At 42.1% G+C, this 19,468-nt stretch overlaps 1 protein-coding gene across 4 annotated transcripts in view; it reads right to left on the bottom strand.

Annotated features, from left to right (window-relative positions):
- Nucleotides 1-19,468, bottom strand: part of TNKS2 (tankyrase 2) — a 37,731-nt gene that overhangs the window by 10,006 nt on the left and 8,257 nt on the right. Inside the window, exons 3-19 of one of the 4 annotated variants that reach the window (XM_035137784.3) lie at nucleotides 18,905-19,000; nucleotides 17,742-17,778; nucleotides 16,308-16,383; nucleotides 15,312-15,406; nucleotides 14,188-14,254; nucleotides 13,321-13,507; nucleotides 12,751-12,872; nucleotides 11,866-11,957; nucleotides 11,049-11,127; nucleotides 10,524-10,695; nucleotides 10,261-10,350; nucleotides 9,586-9,665; nucleotides 9,174-9,319; nucleotides 8,022-8,187; nucleotides 6,773-6,992; nucleotides 2,622-2,731; nucleotides 554-742 (exon numbers count right to left, since the gene is read on the bottom strand). In XM_035137784.3, coding sequence (XP_034993675.1) covers nucleotides 554-742; nucleotides 2,622-2,731; nucleotides 6,773-6,992; nucleotides 8,022-8,187; nucleotides 9,174-9,319; nucleotides 9,586-9,665; nucleotides 10,261-10,350; nucleotides 10,524-10,695; nucleotides 11,049-11,127; nucleotides 11,866-11,957; nucleotides 12,751-12,872; nucleotides 13,321-13,507; nucleotides 14,188-14,254; nucleotides 15,312-15,406; nucleotides 16,308-16,383; nucleotides 17,742-17,778; nucleotides 18,905-19,000 — 2,024 coding nt within the window. The remainder of the gene's footprint in view (nucleotides 1-553; nucleotides 743-2,621; nucleotides 2,732-6,772; nucleotides 6,993-8,021; nucleotides 8,188-9,173; nucleotides 9,320-9,585; nucleotides 9,666-10,260; nucleotides 10,351-10,523; nucleotides 10,696-11,048; nucleotides 11,128-11,865; nucleotides 11,958-12,750; nucleotides 12,873-13,320; nucleotides 13,508-14,187; nucleotides 14,255-15,311; nucleotides 15,407-16,307; nucleotides 16,384-17,741; nucleotides 17,779-18,904; nucleotides 19,001-19,468) is intronic. The other 3 variants (XM_035137786.3, XM_035137785.3, XM_088670330.1) reach the window with 3 other exon arrangements.

The following is a 19,468-nucleotide window of genomic DNA, read 5'->3' as shown; positions in this document are numbered from 1 at the left end:
CAAACACTACTGCAGAAAGATTGACAATGCAGCCCTATACACACCTACTTAGAAGTCCCCTTAAGTTCAAGAGGATTACTTCCAGGAAAGCATGTTTATGATCCTAGCCTAAATATAAACTGCAAGCTCCTAGGGTGTCACAAGGTGCACAATGATGCTATTTTTAACATTATACTAAGTAAGAAATTTTGTGTTACGAGTTTTGGACCTAGACATTTTCAGTCACAAACTGTGAATGGCAGGTCTCTATCAATAGTTTAACTTGAAGACATAAAGTAGCCCAGAAAATACTAGGTAATAACATCAAGCAGTATGTTTGTAAATGAGCACAAATTCAATAACAATTTATCTCCTCTCTGACAAATGTACTTCCAAAAGCCACACCTAAACTAAATTCCTTGAGTCCATCTTCAGTCCCAACTTTGAGGAACTGCTTTTTAGCTTCCAGCCCACCATAACAACAACACACTTTTAATCTCTCAAATTTCATGTCTGGGTCAGGAGCCAGGAACTGAAGCTTAATGCAAACTTCTCAAAAAATCCCATCACTTACGGTGACTAGGTCTAAAGGCGTTTGTCCTTCCTGGTTTTTCAGAGTAGGATCAGCTCCATGTGCCAACAATAAGGCACAAAGCTGTGTCCTTCCTTTCTGGGCTGCTTCATGCAAAGGTGTGAAAGCCCATTTGTCCGTAGCATTTACACACGCATTATACTTTATAAGTAAAGCTGCTACATCTACATGCTGGAAAATAAAATACATTTATGTAGTGGAACCCTCGAGGGGGGGGGGGAGTTTGCTGCAATTTTCCTTTGGATTTCCTAAATCCAAAATACATTCCATCAAAACAAAAGAGGGCAGTTCAAGTCTCGGTACTCCGCTATTGCACGCAGGTCAGCTCGCCCCACCCTGTTTTGTGTTTGCTCAGATAGCCACCCTGTCTTGGAAACTCTAATATGAGATATGATATTGCTAGAAATGCCTTTCTTATTCAACTGGTTGTCTCCATCTCTATACAAGGCGACTGTGGGGCCTGCTAGAGAAAGAGACAGCTTCTTGCCCAAGGCCATCAAATGACCTCAATACCAAGTTGAGATGTGAGCAGACAGCTTCTAGTTCATACTCCATGCTCTTAAACCCTAGCCCAGGCATCCCCAAACTGCGGCTCTCCAGATGTTTTGGCCTACAACTCCCATGATCCCTAGCTAACAGGACCAGTGGTTGGGGAAGATGGGAATTGTAGTCCAAAACATCTGGAGGGCCGAAGTTTGGAGATGCCTGCCCTAGCCCCATCTACATGTAATATTTTACCCATGTATGTAAACAACCAGCATGCTTAACAGCATTGCTGTTTTACAATACTGTGAGTATCACATAGCTATGGAGATTACCTGTTATGATGGTCACTAGAATGGGCAAGGTCTGGATAGTGCCTTTCCTAGGGAACATCATGCTGGGTAATCTCCATATCTAGGAAGCCCATGACAGTGTATACACTCAATCTTCGTACAAAGAACACTTGTTCTGCAAGAAATCAAATGTATTCATACACTTTCTGTGCTCAGGGCATTAGCAAAGTGTATAACTTGATTCAGAGAGCCACAATATAGATCTCATGAAACCTCTGTGATATTCTACTTCTGACCATCAGCCTAATTTGGAAACTATTCCTTCAAAGTGTTCTAGGATTATAGAGCAGATCACGAAATAAAATCTTGCCTTAAGTTTCTCACAATCTAAACTATCCTGGTTAGATTCCCTTCTTCGCTAGAGTTGCGCTAGTAACGAAAAACGTCCACCCTCACCCTCCAAAATCATCTGTGGCAAGCTGGTTTCGGAAGTACTGCTTCTAGTCTGTTAGCAGTGAAGTATGCCTCTATCCCATATATACTTTGGAGTGGGATTGGGGGGGGGGGAGACAATCAGAGCAGTAACAACAGAAGCTTTAACTACAAGTTCTCAATGCCGGTAGATAGGTGTAAAAATCAACAGCTTGAGTTGGAATTCACTGAAATTAAACATGCAAATACACGAGTTGAAACAGCATGAAGAGTGTGTGTGTGTGTGTGTGTGTGTGTGTGTGTGTGTGTGTGTATTACTCAATATTGTGTTATGAAAAGGGACTGTTTTCCACAAATATTATGAAGGTTAGAAAACCCTCATCCACCCTGGGCTGTATCCAGGTAAAAGACTGGGAGAGTGAACACACAATCCTGTATTTAAGCAAACACCAACAAACATTGATTTGTGCTTAAATAAATTTTAGATCTTCTGGTTCAATCATTCACTTCTTCCCATAGCGTCTAAAACAAGGGAAAGTAGATGTGGGCCTAAGTCCCATTCTAACTCCTATCCAAGTTCAGAGAGGGTAGAGAATATTGCCAGAACCATATGTTTTCTGTCAGAAAAAGAAATATACCACAAGGCATCATTTAAGAAACCACAGCGAAGCAATCATGTGTATTTAACACCCCAATTTTGGCAATCTCTGTGCAAGTTAAGAAAGGTGACTTTGATTATATCATGAACAAAGCTTCAGAAAAGGTTCACAGGGCATAAAGCAGATGCTATAAAATTCATGGTTTTAGAATTGATCTAGTTCAAATGTTTATGATATACTTACCCCATAGGATGCTGCATTGTGTAGAGGAATTAGACCCCCTTTATCTTGTGCATTTACATCAGCTCCATGCTGTAACAGATATTCTGCAACCTCCAAATTGTTGTAACCAGCTAGCAAGACAATAACATTTTTTATGGATTATCAAAAGGCACCTGAAAAATATTACTATAAATGTATCAACAAACTTCTTTTCCAGCTTACCTGAACCATAGAATTCTGAACTATTTTTTTTAATTGCAAAGTAAACATGGTTATATGTATACTCTGAGATGGAGAGGCCCAACTCCAAGACAAAACACAAGCCTCACATACATAGTCTTCCATGTTCAGCCTTGTGTGTGCGCGTCCATTCCCATGAGGTGCTGTTAGCAAGCTTACAAGGCTGAGATACTTGCATAGGCACCAGTCACTCTTGCTATTTTCTAGTATTCAGACAATTTTTCATTGGGTTGTGTGAGGGACAGGGGATATCGCGAAGTCCCTCCCCTCCTGAGTTCAAGCCAATCACCGAGCACAGGGGAAAGCAGAGAGAGTTCCGATTCCAGTAGGGAAGCAGGAAGTCGGGTCCGAGGCTCAGGCAAGGTAGAGGAGCCAGGGTCCCAGGCGGGACAGGAAGGGGCGAATAAGGGAGGGAGACCCATCCCCCCAACGCCAGAACTACGCAGAAAGAGGAGGGGAAAGAGGATGGGTCTGCCAAAGCTTTTGTGTTGGAGAAAGACGCGCCAAAAGCCATTAGGAGGTTCTGAAACCGACTGATCACATCACTCCGTGTAAATAGCAATGACTTTAGCACTGTAAATACGCAGCACCAATAAAAGAATAAAATGCAGAGCTGCGTAGCGTCGTTACTCTGAAGTAGTCCGCTCCGGCCACTGTGACAGCAACCTCCTAATCCTTTTTGGGCTACTTTGGAGTTGCCGGGATGAGCGTGTCAGAGGCGCAAGCAGCGTTTGAAAGCCTCAAGAGGGTGTTCGCCTCAGACCAGAACCTGTTCCACGTGGTTCAGGACGCGCCCCTACGCGTGGAGACAGATGCTTCTGATAAAGCTGTGGGCGCCATTTTGTTGCAACTGGACGCCAACAGAGAGTGGAGACCCTGTGCCTTCTTCTCCAGGAAGTTGACCCAGCCAGAGCGAAACTACACGGTGTTTGATCGGGAACTTCTTGCGATCCACGCTGCGTTCCAGCACTGGAGACACTTCCTGGTGGGCGCCAAGCACCCCATCCAGGTGTGCACAGACCACAAGAACCTGGAGTTCTGGAGAACTGCCAGGGTGCTCAACCAGCGGCAGATACGGTGGGCAGAGTTCTTCTCGAACTTCAACTTCTCCATACACTACATCCCGGGAGAGCAGAATGTCAGGGCGGATGCCCTCTCCCGCAAGCCAGAGTACATGGAGGAGGAGGCGCCACCGGCACCCAGGCACATCTTCCCCCCGTCAGCTTGGTCCTGCGGAGCAGCAGTGGTAAGCGAGGCAGAACTCACAGCACTGACGGCAGCGGATGAATTTGCCAACCGCATCTTCAGAGAACTGAGAAGGGGGGGGGAGCAGGCAAAAGACTTTGCAGAACGCAGGGGGCTGCTTTTCTACAAGGGTGCACTGTACCTGCCCACCACCCAGCTCAGACGTACGGTCCTCAAGCAGATGCACGACAACCCAACGGCGGGTCATTTTGGGAGGGATAAAACCACTCACCTAGTCATGAGACACTTCTGGTGGCCAGGGGTGCGGGAGGATGTGAGGGATTATGTAAGGGGCTGTGACACCTGCCAGCGGGCAAAGGTGGTCAGAGCGCCACCAGCAGGTTTGCTGGAGCCCTTAGCCACACCGCACAGGCCGTGGGAAGTAGTGTCCATGGACTTCATCACAGATCTGCCTTCTTCCAGGGGCAAGACCGCAGTGTTGGTGGTGGTGGACCTCATGTCCAAAATGTGCCACTTTATACCGTGTGCCAGGGCGGTCTCTGCAGAAGAGACAGCCAAACTGTTTGTGGATCACGTATTCAGACTGCATGGATTACCTTTAAGGGTTATTTCGGATCGTGGCCGCCAATTTGTTTCCAGGTTCTGGCGGCGGCTCATGAACCTCCTGCAGGTGGAGGTCAGCTTGTCGACGGCTAGACACCCGCAGACCAATGGACAGGCGGAGAGGGTCAACGCCATTCTGCAGCAGTACCTGAGATGCTACGTCAGCCAGCGGCAAACGGACTGGGTGGATCGCCTGCCACTGGCAGAATTTGCCTACAACAATGCGGTGCACGTCTCCACAGGGGTGTCGCCCTTTAAGGCCAATTACGGGCGTGACCTCAGATCTTTCCCAGAGAGGGAGGGGGAGGAGGAGGAGGAGGGCCCACAGGCTGAGGATTGGGCAGAGGAACTGGAGACGGTGCACCAGCAGCTCAGAGAACACTTGGAGAGAGCCAAGGAAGCGTACAAGAAGGGGGCAGATCGCCACAGGCGACCGGGGGAGGTCATTAGGGTGGGGGACAAAGTGTGGTTGTCCTCGGAGGGCCTTCCCATCAGAGGGCGATGCAAAAAGCTGGCGCCCAGAAGGTTGGGCCCCTTCCCGGTCACGCAACAGGTAAACCCGGTGGCATACAGGCTGGCACTGCCAGAGGACATGAGGGTGCACCCTGTGTTTCATAGATCGCTGCTGTCGCCGTACAGGGAAAGCAGCAGGCTCCGAGACAGCGAACAAACCCCTGAGGGAGGGGGGGAGAGGGAAGGCAGGGAGCAACTCAATGAGGCCACGGCCATCCTGGATTCAAGGTGGGGGGTGGGGGGACTGGAGTACCTCATGGCATGGGAGGATGCTCCACCGTCCCAGAATGAATGGGTCCCAGCCACTCAGATACAGGAGGAATTCCTGGTAGAAGAATTTCACGCCCTCTTTCCCCATAGACCCAAGCCCTGGCACATGGAAAGGGAGGGGGAGGGGGAGGAAGCACGGGAGAGCAGTTCACCATGGCGCTGGGAAGCGGAGTTTGAGGAACCAGAGGATGAGGTATGGGTGTCACCGAGATCCACCCAGTCAGAGGAAGGAGCAGATTGGCAGAACATTTTTACCCCCACCAGCTCTGACGCCACGGACTTTTTGGGATTCCCATCCTCCCAGGCGGAAGGGGGGGGCTTGCAGGACTGGGGGGAGGTGTTCACACCAACGGGCTCGGAAAGCACTGAGTTCTTAGGCTTCCAGTCGTCACCGACACCTGGGGGGGACCTGGGGAGGGGTGAAGGAGAGCTTGGGAGGGGGGTGGATGTGAGGGACAGGGGATATCGCGAAGTCCCTCCCCTCCTGAGTTCAAGCCAATCACCGAGCACAGGGGAAAGCAGAGAGAGTTCCGATTCCAGTAGGGAAGCAGGAAGTCGGGTCCGAGGCTCAGGCAAGGTAGAGGAGCCAGGGTCCCAGGCGGGACAGGAAGGGGCGAATAAGGGAGGGAGACCCATCCCCCCAACGCCAGAACTACGCAGAAAGAGGAGGGGAAAGAGGATGGGTCTGCCAAAGCTTTTGTGTTGGAGAAAGACGCGCCAAAAGCCATTAGGAGGTTCTGAAACCGACTGATCACATCACTCCGTGTAAATAGCAATGACTTTAGCACTGTAAATACGCAGCACCAATAAAAGAATAAAATGCAGAGCTGCGTAGCGTCGTTACTCTGAAGTAGTCCGCTCCGGCCACTGTGACAGGTTGTATCCAATCTCTCTTCCCCTGCCCCCTGCCCAGAGGTTCAGGGAAGCCCTCCTGAACAGTGTGGGCTGCACTGAGTGTGAGTGAAAGGTTGCCTAAAACAGGTGGGGTTTTTTGTAAGATCCCTCAACCCAAATTCAATTCCCTTAGTACAGAACAATACAGTCCATGTTTTTCCACTGGCCCTCCAATGCTCTGAAGAGATTTATTTTTTCAGGGTGAAGAGGAGTGCAAAGAAAAGAAAAGGGAAAGATTGGATGTAACCCATTGTAATTGTCTAAATAGCAATTTTTGAAGGTACAGAAGACTGCAGGGGGAAGGAAGTGAAAAAGCAAGATAAGCCTGAGGATCTGCCTTTGGCTTTTGCAACTCCTGACTACAATCCAATTACTTTAAATAACCCCTTTACAAGTTCTAGTCCAAGATAGATCCTTAACAAATGCATTAATATGGTAACACCAACCTGCCAAGTGGAGTGGAGTGGAGTGTCGGCCTTGTGTATCACGGCAATTTACATTATCAGGGGAGCACAATTTCTTCACCCGAGCCAAGCAGCCCTTTTTCGCAGCATCTAGCAAAGCTGCATCTCCTCTAAGGAGATCCTGAATATCTGTGTCACCATCTTTAACAAGGTCTAATGGTGTGTTTCCATCTCTGTTTTTCTTTGTGGGGTCAGCCCCATGCTATGTTGATAAGAAGAAAGAAAAAACCCAACACCACATCCATTAGCTTTCATAACTCAAGTAGAAACATATTTAAGATTTGTATCGTTGTCAGCAGATTATTTCTTTCTCTATTAACAAATATTCAAATATACTAAGAATTATCACCAGCAATATGGGTACCCCAAATAATGAGGCAAACCAAGGTGATTTGGGTTGTGGTTCCATGTTGCTGACTTGGGTCCTGTTATTAACAAGGCATCTTGAGGAGGCTAATGGACCCTCCAAGCATCCTCATTTCCCCCCCACCTCACAAAAGGTTAAATGCACCTTCCCTTTTCTGAGAAATGAAACCAAGCTGATTGGGGAAAAGCGGGGGGTGAGCGAGGTGGTGGGATCTTTCATTTTCATGGATAGGTCTAGCTTTTACTAATGTGTTTGACATTTTATTGCCTCACTATAGTATTGTGTTTTAAAGTTGTAAAGAGTCTTGCAACATTTTATATGAAAGTGCAGTATATAAAATAAGCAAACACATAAACTTTTAAAGGTTCATGCAGAAAGTCTGCCCAACATTTAACAGGCTTAATCCACTTAATTCCCCATTATAATCCATAGGAATGTAAGACAATTTCAGATTTAAAAGATCAGATTTTAACCCAAATAATGAATTGAATGGGAACGATATGGCACAGAAATTAAACACATTGGACTGCTTCTCAATGCAACAGACACAAGATGAATCTTGTGGTAGTTGCTCTAATATAGAACATGGGATAGTTTGAAACATTTCTTTAAACACAAATTGAATACAGTCATACCTCGGTTTAAGTATTTTCAGTTTAAGTACTCCGCGGACCTGTCTGGAAGGGATTAATCTACTTTCCATTACTTTCAATGGGAAAGTTCGCTTCAGGTTAAGTACGCTTCAGGTTAAGTACAGACTTCCGGAACCAACTGTGTTTGTAAACCAAGGTACCACTGTACCACTAAATGGAAATAAGCAAACTAACGAAACTGAAGCATGCTTCAGTTTTCCATGTGACGCACCTGTAGCAGAAGCTTACAAATCTCATATTTCCCTTTTGCAGCAGCTTCATGTAAAGGAGTAAACTTCCACAAATCAGCTACATTGACAACTGCACCATGTTTAACCAGCAGTTCAGCCACTTCATAGTGTCCGTAAGAACAAGCATTGTGCAAAGGGACAAGGCCTCTGAAAATATTAAGGAAAAACATCCATCAGTGTTTGCATCACTCGGCAGGGTGCCTTAATTTTGGCTAACATTTTCATTATCTTAAAAAAAAATACCTCGATTTTTAAATGACTGGCCTAAACCTACAGTTAAGTACAGTATAGCTACTATTAAAAACAAAATCATTTCATAAAAAATAAGTGCATGAAGAATTATGTGTTCATATGGGGATAAATAGAAAACTTAAGTCAACTAGATACATTTAATTCAAATAGCCTCCAGTTACAAAGCAGTCTTCCCCAACCTAGTGCCCTCCATATATTTTGAACTACAATTCTGATCAGCATAAACACCAGATTGGGGAAGGTCAATGCAGTGTATATATTTAGGGAAGTTTTTAATCTATGATATTTTAATGTATTTTGGTATTTGTTGGAAGCCGCCCAGAGTGGTGGGGGCCCAGAGTGGTGGGGGAAACCCAGACAAGATGGGCAGGGTATAAATAATTAATAACAATTATTATTATTATTATTATCATTATTATTATTATTATTATTATTATTATTATTTAAGGTCAACACAAAGATCATACAGTCATCAAAATTCTGTAATTTGTAAAGTTGAAGTCAGCTAGAAGCACCAGTTGTTGGGGTTTGCAAATATTAAGCTGTTGAAGGTATAGAGGGGGACTTGAATTCTAAGATTCCTAGACATTTAATACATGCTTGAGAGAACATTTACCCTGTGTGGTGGATAATGCCTTATCTATACACTGAAACTTAGATGACAAAAAGGTTATGGGTGTGTGTGGGGGGGGGGGGAATAAGCCATGATACCCTGTGGTACCTATTTTTTCTAGAAAAAAATATTTGAAGCATAGCCCCACCCAAAGCACTCTTGATCCTATACATGTGTCAGGCACTAACACAAGGAAGAATGGAGAATTGTCTTCCTCCCTCTGCTCCACTCCCTACATTCGCTATGAGCTATTTAATGGAATATTTACCCTTTGTCTTTTGCATGAACATCAGCACCATGCTGCAGAAGATACTCAACCACTGATACTCTGTTGTATCCTGCTGCAAAGTGAAGTGGAGTGGACTGGCGGCCTTCAATATCCCGGCAATTCACGCTCTGTACCGTACATAACTTCTAAGGAACACAACAGTTGAGACACATGTTACTTCAGCCAAATATTCAGCCAACTTTCCAAAACAAACAAACAAACAAAAAAGCAACTGTCTTGAAATCAGAACTTTTATATGATTTTGTATTTCAAAGCAATTAAAAGCTATCTAATTTTTCAATGTTTCCTCATCTCTGAAGACCTGAGAATAATCTTCACAAATTAGCCTGCAACGCTTATATAGGTCATATTTTTGAGAGAAAGAAAATCCACAATCTGTTTCTAAACTTACTTTTACTGTGTCCACATCACCTGCCTTTGCAGCTTCCAACAATTGCCGATCTGCTTCTGAGTTACCTAAAGGGACACCTTCTATAAAAATAAATGAGAATATAAATTACTTAACCAAGTTCAAAAAGCACAAAAGACAATAATAAATAGTCATTAATACTAACCCTTAGAGAAATACCATTTTGAGATCTCATAGTATACAAAAATATAACTATCCTAGACAAAAGGCTTGATTTACAATTTAACCAAACATACCAACTAAACTTTCAATTACCAGTTAGAGAAACTCAGGTACAACAGGTAGCTGCAGAACTATTATTAATGCAAAATTAGATATGCACTGTTGGAACTGAACCTGACATTTTTTTACTGAGACATAAGTATTTTCCATAATGAATTACAGTATGCAGCATTAACATACACAAACTGTCAGATAATTACCACCAACTGAATGACAAAGGTTCATGAAACAGCCAACTAAAGTTGCAACTGCAACACACAATCTTATACTGTAGACATAACTTTAGCAAGATGAAAGAAAGAAGGGAACCACCAGTCATTACGCTCTTCGTCTCTGAATTGGAAAAGGGGGTCACTTGAAGAAGAGTGACAACACTCCCCCACTTTAACACTGTTTAATAGCCTAGCCTGAAAAACCAAGGCCAACCATTTGTACCTATTCTAAGAAAACAGGCCACCATTAATTGCCCATGACATTTTTTCTGTTTTGAAGTTCCTTCAGCATGTTCCTCAGGTGGAGAAGAATCTGTGGGCGCAAGGGATGAAGGTTTCAGAATTAGTTTTAGCTTGTAGTGTAGCAAACATTTGCTGGTACTGCAAATCATACACATTAATTATTTTTCAGTTCCAACAGAAAAAAATTCTAAAGATTGCTTAAGTAGCCGGTACATCGACAAGGCAGAAGTGTTAAAAAATTACCTTGTAATAATTGCTGAACACTCTCATTTCCCATCTGAGAGGCTGTGAAACCCTGCAGTGACACAATTGATGGATCACACCCAGAGCTCAACAACAGGCGGCAGGTCTGCAGATGACCACAGTGTGCTGCTCTATGCAGAGATGTCTGCCCAAGGTTATCCAAAGCATTGACCTAGAGATAATCACAGAATGTTAAAAATATCATTAACATAACAGTGTGCAGAATACATTTTTCAAGAACAATTTGTAGGAATTCCACTTACAAAAATGAAAAAACTACAGTGTGGAATATTGGTTTGCAAAAACTACAGAGTCGAATATCTTGCCTGCAAAGCATCTTTATAGCAAAAATGGACTGTTTATCAAAAGTTCAAACATTCCCAAAAATCTTCATCTTAGTCTCTATATAATGCCAAGAATATAACAGTCAGGAAAATCACAAAAAGGTTACAAAATTTGCAGGTTTGCAATTCTCTACTTTATTATATATAAAAATATGCCTGATTACAGTTAAGTGCCTCATACCTTTGCTTCATGTTTCAGGGCTATTTCAACAACATCATTATGACCTTTTTCTGCTGCCACATGGAGAGGTGTCAGGAAGCTTCATTTAAAAAAAGTAACGACAGTTTCCACTGAGTTTTCTTAGACTGTTAATTGATAATTAGTATGCAAATACAATGGCTAGAGCATCAGTTTGCAACTGGGGAGAACTCCAATTATGCATTATTTATTTAAGTATTTATAAACAGCACTTCTCATAAAAATATAGCAAGGTGCTATACATTGATAAAAGCAACATTAAAATCATCTTTGTGTGGCCTTCAACAAGTCAATGGCCATATCTGCATGTCCTGTTAAAGTTTACCATAAAGTGCATAAACCAACAAGCTGCAGGAAAAAGCCTTGGGCCTTCTCCTCCTTCCATGCAAACAAGTAGTTCAGAAGCTTTTGCTTCTGTTTCAAGTTAATTACAGTTTGTCATGTTGTCTGCACCTGGAATTATGGCTGATGTTAACTATGGGCAGTTTCAACAAGATTGCTTCATAAACTATGGTCTGAAGTTGACTTGTTATGCAGTGAGCATTTTCTAAGGCAACTAAGTCTGCTCGCTAGAATGAACCAGAGACTTCACCTGTCTCCCTAGTTCTCATCTCAACATGGCCAGAAAGACTTTGGCAGCATTTAGATTCATTTTCTTCCAATCTTAACTTGTTCTGTTGTATGCGCCTACAATCATGGTTTATCACAAACTGGACAATTTCCAAACCACTAATGGAATGACTGTCCTGAGCTGCTTGGAAGCAGGGTGGAATTAAAAAAAAAAGAAATGAAAACTCACTCTTTTGTCTTTTCATTGATGTTGGCTCCTTTTCTTAAAAGCAGTTCACAGATTTGTTTTCTTTTAGGATATGGAGATGCAGCAGCACAGTGCTATTAAAAAATTGAAATCATTATATCATTTGCTTATCAGCTTATGGTGAAACCAAACCACATGAAAATATGTGACTTTCAAACCAAACCACATGGAAATATGGGAGTATTTTTTTCAGGCATAAGTGCTTGGGAGGAATGAATTTCATGGAGATTTCCTCTGGGAAGGGTTAAGCCTCCACCACTGCCATCTCCAGAAAAGAAAGGTCACACCCCCAACCAGCAATTAGGCTAGGAACAGCCTTGCATTAAAGCCAACTGGGAGGCTCTTTCCATGTTGAACTGCTGCACCAGCGACGGTTTTCAGAACTACCTTGAAAATGCTTCCCATGCAGCAATTAAGTTTGAAAAAAGTATAACTGTAATTTGGAGGGGTCATAGTGCTGGAAAAGGGGTGGGTTAACATACTCTCCCAGACTGAACCCTGTGGTAATTAAGACTTGAAAATTGTCTTCCATGGGCTCCAATGGGAGGCTGGTTTTAAGAATAACTGCTGCTTGCAGGGGAGCAGGGGACAAGGAAGGGTAGCCGAGGACCAGATGCGGAAGCCACACAGGCCCTACATCTGTTGTTCCCTTGATATACACCAGGTCTTAGTTGTTCCCTTCTTCTTAATCAGTATTTTAGATACGAAAGAAGTTCAAGGAACTATCAACAAATGGATTTGGATAAACTATCCCTAAAAAAACAGCAATGCATGTTAAACAGTATGGCCACTAAAGCTAGTTAAAGGGAGAATAGTTGCATGTCAACTTGCCTAATACACAACTTAAATATATATTCAACAAATTACCAAGGCAGTTTCGTGAGTCTGGGGATGTTTGAAATTTACAGTCTCAAGAGAAAGGTGCTTTTTTACACGAGCTGCATCAGATTCCCTTGCAGCATGTAGCAGTGAGTGACCTTTGAATTCATCTAGAAGAGAAAACAAGATTTCATGATAGGTCTCGAGTCATTATCACAGGTACATCTTATTGCTGCTAGGATAGAATTACTTTCAAACAAATACATACACTGTTCTGCATTAAAACACATTTGGAGAAATCATTAAGAATGCTTCCTCTAATTTCAAAAAGATAGTAAATTTGTCTTCTCACAGAATAATTATCATGCCTAGTCTTGAGGGGGGGGGGGAGATGCCTTTAAATGTCTTGATAGTAGAAACTTTTTAAAAAAATGTATGGAAGAGGGGCAGGGCCTTGCCTCTGATTTTGTGCATACTAGAGGACTCAGGGGAGAAGCAAGGGTGGTAGGAATCACAAATAATGACTGGCTACAAAGTGTGGGTCCCTACTGGAAACTGGAAAGAAAATGTTCATATCCATCAGTTCTTCTCAGTCAATCCCATCTCCTCTATACTCACATGCCAATCGTTCTTTTAACTGAGGTGTTGGGGCCAAGTCGATTGTACTTTTATTATGGCAATTTAACAGTGTAGGGTCAGCACCATAGCTCAGCAAGAGAGAACACACTTCCACTCTGTTCTTAGAAGCTGCTTCATGCAGAGGAGTAAACTGCCACAGATCCATTGCATTCACACTTGCTCCATGCTAGGAGAGGAAAGATAACTTGTGATTTTATGCTGGATAATACTAAACGAGAACAGTGATGTCATAGGGAAGACATCATCCATCTAGCATTACCCCATAAACACTCATATACAGAAGGTCAAGAACTCCAATGTTAGATTTGTAGTCCATCTTTCCTTCAAACAGTGACTGTTTAGCTTCATGGCAAGACTCATGCCTTTATTCATAAATGGTTTGAACTTAACTTGAGTTTCCTAAAAAAAAAAAACCAAGACCAATACTTCCAGGAACAATCTCAGAACACGCTGGGTAAGTGGTTGGTACAGCCAATATAATTACAGTAATTTCAGAATCCCAGTATCTTTATCTTGAATCACTCTCCTAATCCCATGTTTCTCTCATGAGACATTTTTATCAAAAGAAAAAATAGTACCGGTATTACTTGATCCCATACAGAAAGTCAAATGTAAATTTAGCATTTTCAGACATTCAAGCCCTAAACACAACCAGTCCAACATTTTCTTCCATAATTCCTTTTACCTAGTGCAATCTAAAATGGGTTATACATCAAATAATATGCATACTTCAATGCCCATTTTGAAAATCTAGGTGACAGGAAGTAATTTTCAAAATACCAAAACAGAAAGAAACAAAATTGCAATAATCTTCCCATAAAAATCACACACAATTAAGAAACTAACCTTTACTAGAAGTTCTGTTACTTCGTAATGTCCATAGGAGCAAGCATTGTGAAGAGGAACAAGATCTCTGTGGGGGGGAAATCCCAATAATTTAGCACATGAACACTGAAAAATCTCCTTCAGCAAATAAAATATTGTCAAACACCGTTCATTATTAGTATCAAACAGAAAGCCTAAACATTCATCTGACAAAATGAAAAACCAAACATTGGGGGGTGGGCGGGGAGGGGGAGCTCCTCTGTCATTGGGCTCAATGCTCTTCAAAAGTATAACAACTGGGTGGTCAAGTTATAGGAATTAAGTCCTACTGAAGTAAATAAATAATATTGTTGTTTTTAACTGGAGAGGTTCGATCAAGTTAAATTTGATTACAAAGAAAGTCAGTTAGCATTAGAGACAGCAATGTGGTAAAAAATAAATATTTGCAGATGATCAGCCTGTAATTGAAGGTAACAGACTGCATAATTAACTCACAAAATTTGAAGGAAAGCAACAGTTATAAAACCCCTGGATCGACTGAGTACAACATGTCGAAGGAAAGACTCTGCATGGTGCCCATGCAAGTCCATGTTAAAACATGCCCTTTTTTATTTAATCAAAAGCTTCATGTAATCATCTGATTAAAGCGCCAATCAGTCATTCCCTTCCCACATGATTGGAAATTACACGGGTAAGAGTAGAAGCAGTTGGCAAGAACTACCTCCTCCATGCTTCAGAAGACTGTGCTTCAATTCATGAAGGGGTGCACAAACGGGCTAAGATTATATGCCCCCCAAAGTGGGGCTTGCTAAGGCAGGGCCGGCTCGTCATAGACCCCCGGTGGCGCAGGGCACCATGGCGCCGGCCCGCCAGGAGGGCGCCGTGAGCTGCGCCCGCCCGCCTGCCCTCCGAGCAGCAGCGCCCCGCCCACCCGCGCCGGGAAACGGGGCGGAAGGGCGCCGGAGAGATCCGGCGCACCATGGCGACAGGGGCGCTTAAGACGGCGCTGTGCTAAGGCATCCCAACCCTTTCAAATGTCCAGGAGGGCTTCTGAATTTAGAATTTCTAAAGCCCCGGTTAAGATGGCCTATTCTTTGGACAAAGTGCCACAAGTTGTGGCATGCCCATTTCAGAGAAAAACTTACCCTTTATCCTTGGCATGTACGTCTGCTCCATGCTGCAGCAGGAGCTGCACAATCTTAACACGGTTATAGCCAGCTGCCAAGTGTAATGGAGTTGACTAGAAATAAAAGAATAAATAAATCTAACGGTTATATAAATAGAAGGAAATTTTCCATTAAAAGAATTATAATAAATCAGTTAAAGTATTCTACGTTATCTGTAGCATGACACTGGGGGCTGCAAAGGGAGGAGTGTCAGCAAAAAGTCACATCCTCTACTACCTGGCAGAAGGATATTTAGGAACATATATATAGAGAGCCTGCTGGATCGGATAAGTGGCCCATCTAGTCCAGCATCTTCATTTTCTGCTGGATCAAAGCCTTCCCTGATTATTCAGAGCTGCTCCTCCATGGAATGCTACCTCTGGATCCAACCCATAGATTTAGGAGGGCCTTTCTCATAATAGGTTAAATTTGAGTACAGCACAGTGAGCCAAAGAAAGAATGAGGTTTAATTTCCCACCTCCGTTCAAAGGCAAAAATTACTGCAATCTTTTCTCAAGCTAAACTAGTTACATAAATATATTTAAAGAGGACAGCATAATAAAGGGACAACAGATTTTGATTTCTGTCCACACCCCAGGCAAATATAATTTATAGAAAGTAATTAATGCTACCTAGCACACTAGTAATATTACTGATACAGCAGGAATTTTTGGCAAAGAAAACCAATGCATAACCTCTGTATTAGATTCCTTAGTAATGTTTTTTTTCTGACTGGCTTTCAAAAGTACAATTTTATTAAAAACCAAAGAACAACTGATATTGCCAAGACAGAACATCCATGGCTCTTTTGTTTCTACAGCCAGGCAACACACATAATATCAGAGTTCTACTTTAAGTAAACAATCTTGAATTAAAATATCGTTCAAAACCTTAACCAAAGAATACAATTTAATGTAAAGTGTGGTGGTTTTTTTAATCTAACATTTTAAAGTGGACATTTTAAAACAAAAATACCTTTCGGCCATCACTTGCATGACAGTTGACATTTAGTGGTGTGAGAAGAGCCATCAGTTTTTCTTCATTTCCACTCCTAAAAGGCAATGAAAGATTCCTGAACATTTGGCATGCATCTTTCTTTACTCAACTTACACAATACTGCAAAGCAACTGCAAACAGCTACCTGAATGCTTTGCAATTAAAAATGAAACTTTGGACTAGATTTTATTAGTGCAATGGTATTAGCTTACTGTGCTTCATATATCATATATTAAAATCCCTAATCACAGTTGCTAGCAACATATCTATTGGCATTTTATTGTAAGAACACTAGCGGTTGTATTCCAACGCTGCGAGAGCAGCATTCCATTCACATTTGATGTGTATGAAGACTCCAGCAAGAAGTGTAAAAGTTTGCCCATTTCATTGAAGAGTGAAATGTAGGAGGACACATAAGGCAGAGCTTTCTCCAACCCTCTAGAACAGGGATGTCCAACAGGTCGATCGGGATCAACTGGTCAATTGCTGGGAGGTTCTAGTCGATCGCAGGCTCCTTTTCCTTTGCTTTTGCCTAAGAGCACCTGGCCCCACACCCTCTCCCCTCGCTGCATTTTCTCTTGAATGGAAGACAGAGTTTTAGCTTTGAGGTGAGGCAGACTGCTTCCACAGCAATATTTTGGTGAGAGGCTAATCCCCCTCCCCCTAAAATTTTGCCAGCCCTCCCTGAACCCCACTAAAACAGAGAATTTCTCCTCTGTAAAAAAGCTCAACAGCTTTGACCTGAACCCCAATAGAACGGGGGTAGATCTGTGAGTAGATCATAGACTGTGAGTAGATCACAGTCTCCTGGAAGTTGGCCACTTGCCTTTTAGGAATGGGACTGAGATTAATATGGTGCCTCAGACAGGTTGTTTTCATGCTGGTTCCTTGTTTCATTAAAGGTATTGTTTTATTTGTCCGGGGGGCAATGCATTTTAGGTGGATTCTATCTTTGTCAAGACCAAATCCCCTGGGTGTGTGTGATTAATTTACCTGTTAAGAAGTTTGACCAGGGCCAACCTTTTGTTTAGGGCTTAGGCCATTATTATGAATTCCAGTACAGTACTGTAGCCACTGAAAAGAGTCAAGTAGAGTAGAGTATGTGTATGCAGGCCCTTCCTTGAATGTCATTCATGCACTGTCCCTGCCTCCCCCACCTTCACACACAGAGTGGATTCCCTGCATTGGAGAAGTATTGCCATTGCATGGAGAATGCCAGACATTAAGATCATGGTAATAATTTCCAATCCATAACTGACTTTAAGATCATGGTAATAATTTCCAATCCATAACTGTACACGAGAATAGCCTTTGTTATACAGAATATGAAAAAATCTTCAAACTGTCATTTTTTGGGTATTTTTGAAAGAGGCAGGACAGTAGATCCAGCTTACATCTTTTATTATTTCCTACCTGGCACTTTCCAAGAGTTCATCTTTCTTGTATTCACCTGAAAGTTAGCAAAAAGGAGATAGGATTTTTTATTTCAAATACAAATGTGTAAAACTTTTATAAAGCAAGGGATTCCCCCCCCTGTATTTTTATCCTGTCCTCCCTCCCCAAATAGTATGCTGTCTTGCTAGAAACAAAATCTGATAAAGCAATATTCAATATACAATAATTAAAATTACAGTTATAAAGTCATCTACTTCCAAAGGCCTGGATGAATAAAAATGTACAGTATTCCTCTTCCTCTTACTGCACACAACACACAGGCACATGTGGAGAAAGTAACTCCTATAAGTACTTGGGACAAGGTCATTTACAGCTTTTACGAGCACCAACACCCTGAACTGGATCCAGTTTGATAATTTTAAAATACTGGGTGTGATGTAACTAGGCTTTAGAGTAGACCTGTTGAAATTGAATGACCTAACTTACCGTGTTTCTCAAAAAATAAGACATAGTCTTATATTTATTTTTCCTCAAAAAAACACACGGTGGCTTATTTTCAGGGGATGTCTTATTTTTTATTAAGTATGGTACAGTTTAACCTACAAGGTTAAACCGCCTATCACTATGGCTTATTTTCGGGGTATGGCTTATTTTCAGAGTATGGCTTATTTTCGGAGAAACATGGTAGTATGGTTTATTAATTTCAGTGGCCCTGCTCTCAGTAAAACTTAGCTGAATACCACCCCACTATTTTCTTTATAAAGTCAAAAACTGCTAAACATTCAGGCAAGCAGCAAAACCTATGGTATATACAAAATAAATTATGTCAATTTAGATAAATAGCACAGCTGGAATCAAACATTTAGCCCTCAAAATAAAAACAATACACTCTGAAACCAGCTACTAAACTTGCACAAGTAGCACTCTTTTCAAATATTACTTATTCTGCATGGTGGTAGGATAAACAAGCCATTATATTTGCTTTCCCATAGGAGTGGTAAAAAACAAATGGGCTGTTCCTTTACCAATCTTACAAAGTATTACTGAATTTTTTTCTTAGCAGGTATTCTCCAGTTAACAAAGAGTATTACTCTCGCCAAGCATAAGAAGAGCAATACCACCTTAGCAGCAAATAGTAGCCAAAACTTAAATCTTACAGATTACAAAAAGACAACATTTACCTGAGAGCACTGCTTTTGCTGATGGATCCGCCAAGTCCAATGCTGTTCTTCCATCTGTATTTCGGATAGCTGGATCAGCACCATGCTGTAACAGTACTAAAAGGAGGAAAAAAATAAAGCTTTCATCAGAACTTGACAAGGAAGTAGCTCAGCGGAGATGCTAAGGGATTAGATTCCCTAATCTAAAACTATAAAGTAAGAGTTAAGCTAAGAACCAAGTTAGAATTATCCTAAACTGATAATGAAACATAACCCTGAACATTTCAGTGTAAAAGGCTAGTTTCACTTGGGAAGTGTACACATATTTTCAAAAGCAGAAATACATACAGCAGAATCAAGCAAAGGTAGTCACAGAACTGGTCCCAAGAATGAAACAGAACAATTGGAAAATCATTGTGAAAACACAATTTTCATGCTTTCTTTTTCAGTCACAAGTACAATCTATGCCTGCACATACACTCCCTTTCCTTCCTTAATGCATGTACATACAGCAGAAAGCATGAGCTAGAACAGAGGGAAAGTGTTTCCTGTGTCTCTATCAGTCCCCCTTCTCCAACACAGTGC

Source organism: Zootoca vivipara, chromosome 5 (assembly GCF_965207765.1).
Source record: "Zootoca vivipara chromosome 5, rZooViv2.hap1.1, whole genome shotgun sequence".
Lineage (NCBI taxonomy): Eukaryota > Metazoa > Chordata > Lepidosauria > Squamata > Lacertidae > Zootoca > Zootoca vivipara.
Note: the sequence above shows the minus strand (reverse complement) of the source record. Positions and strands in the feature narration are given on the sequence as shown.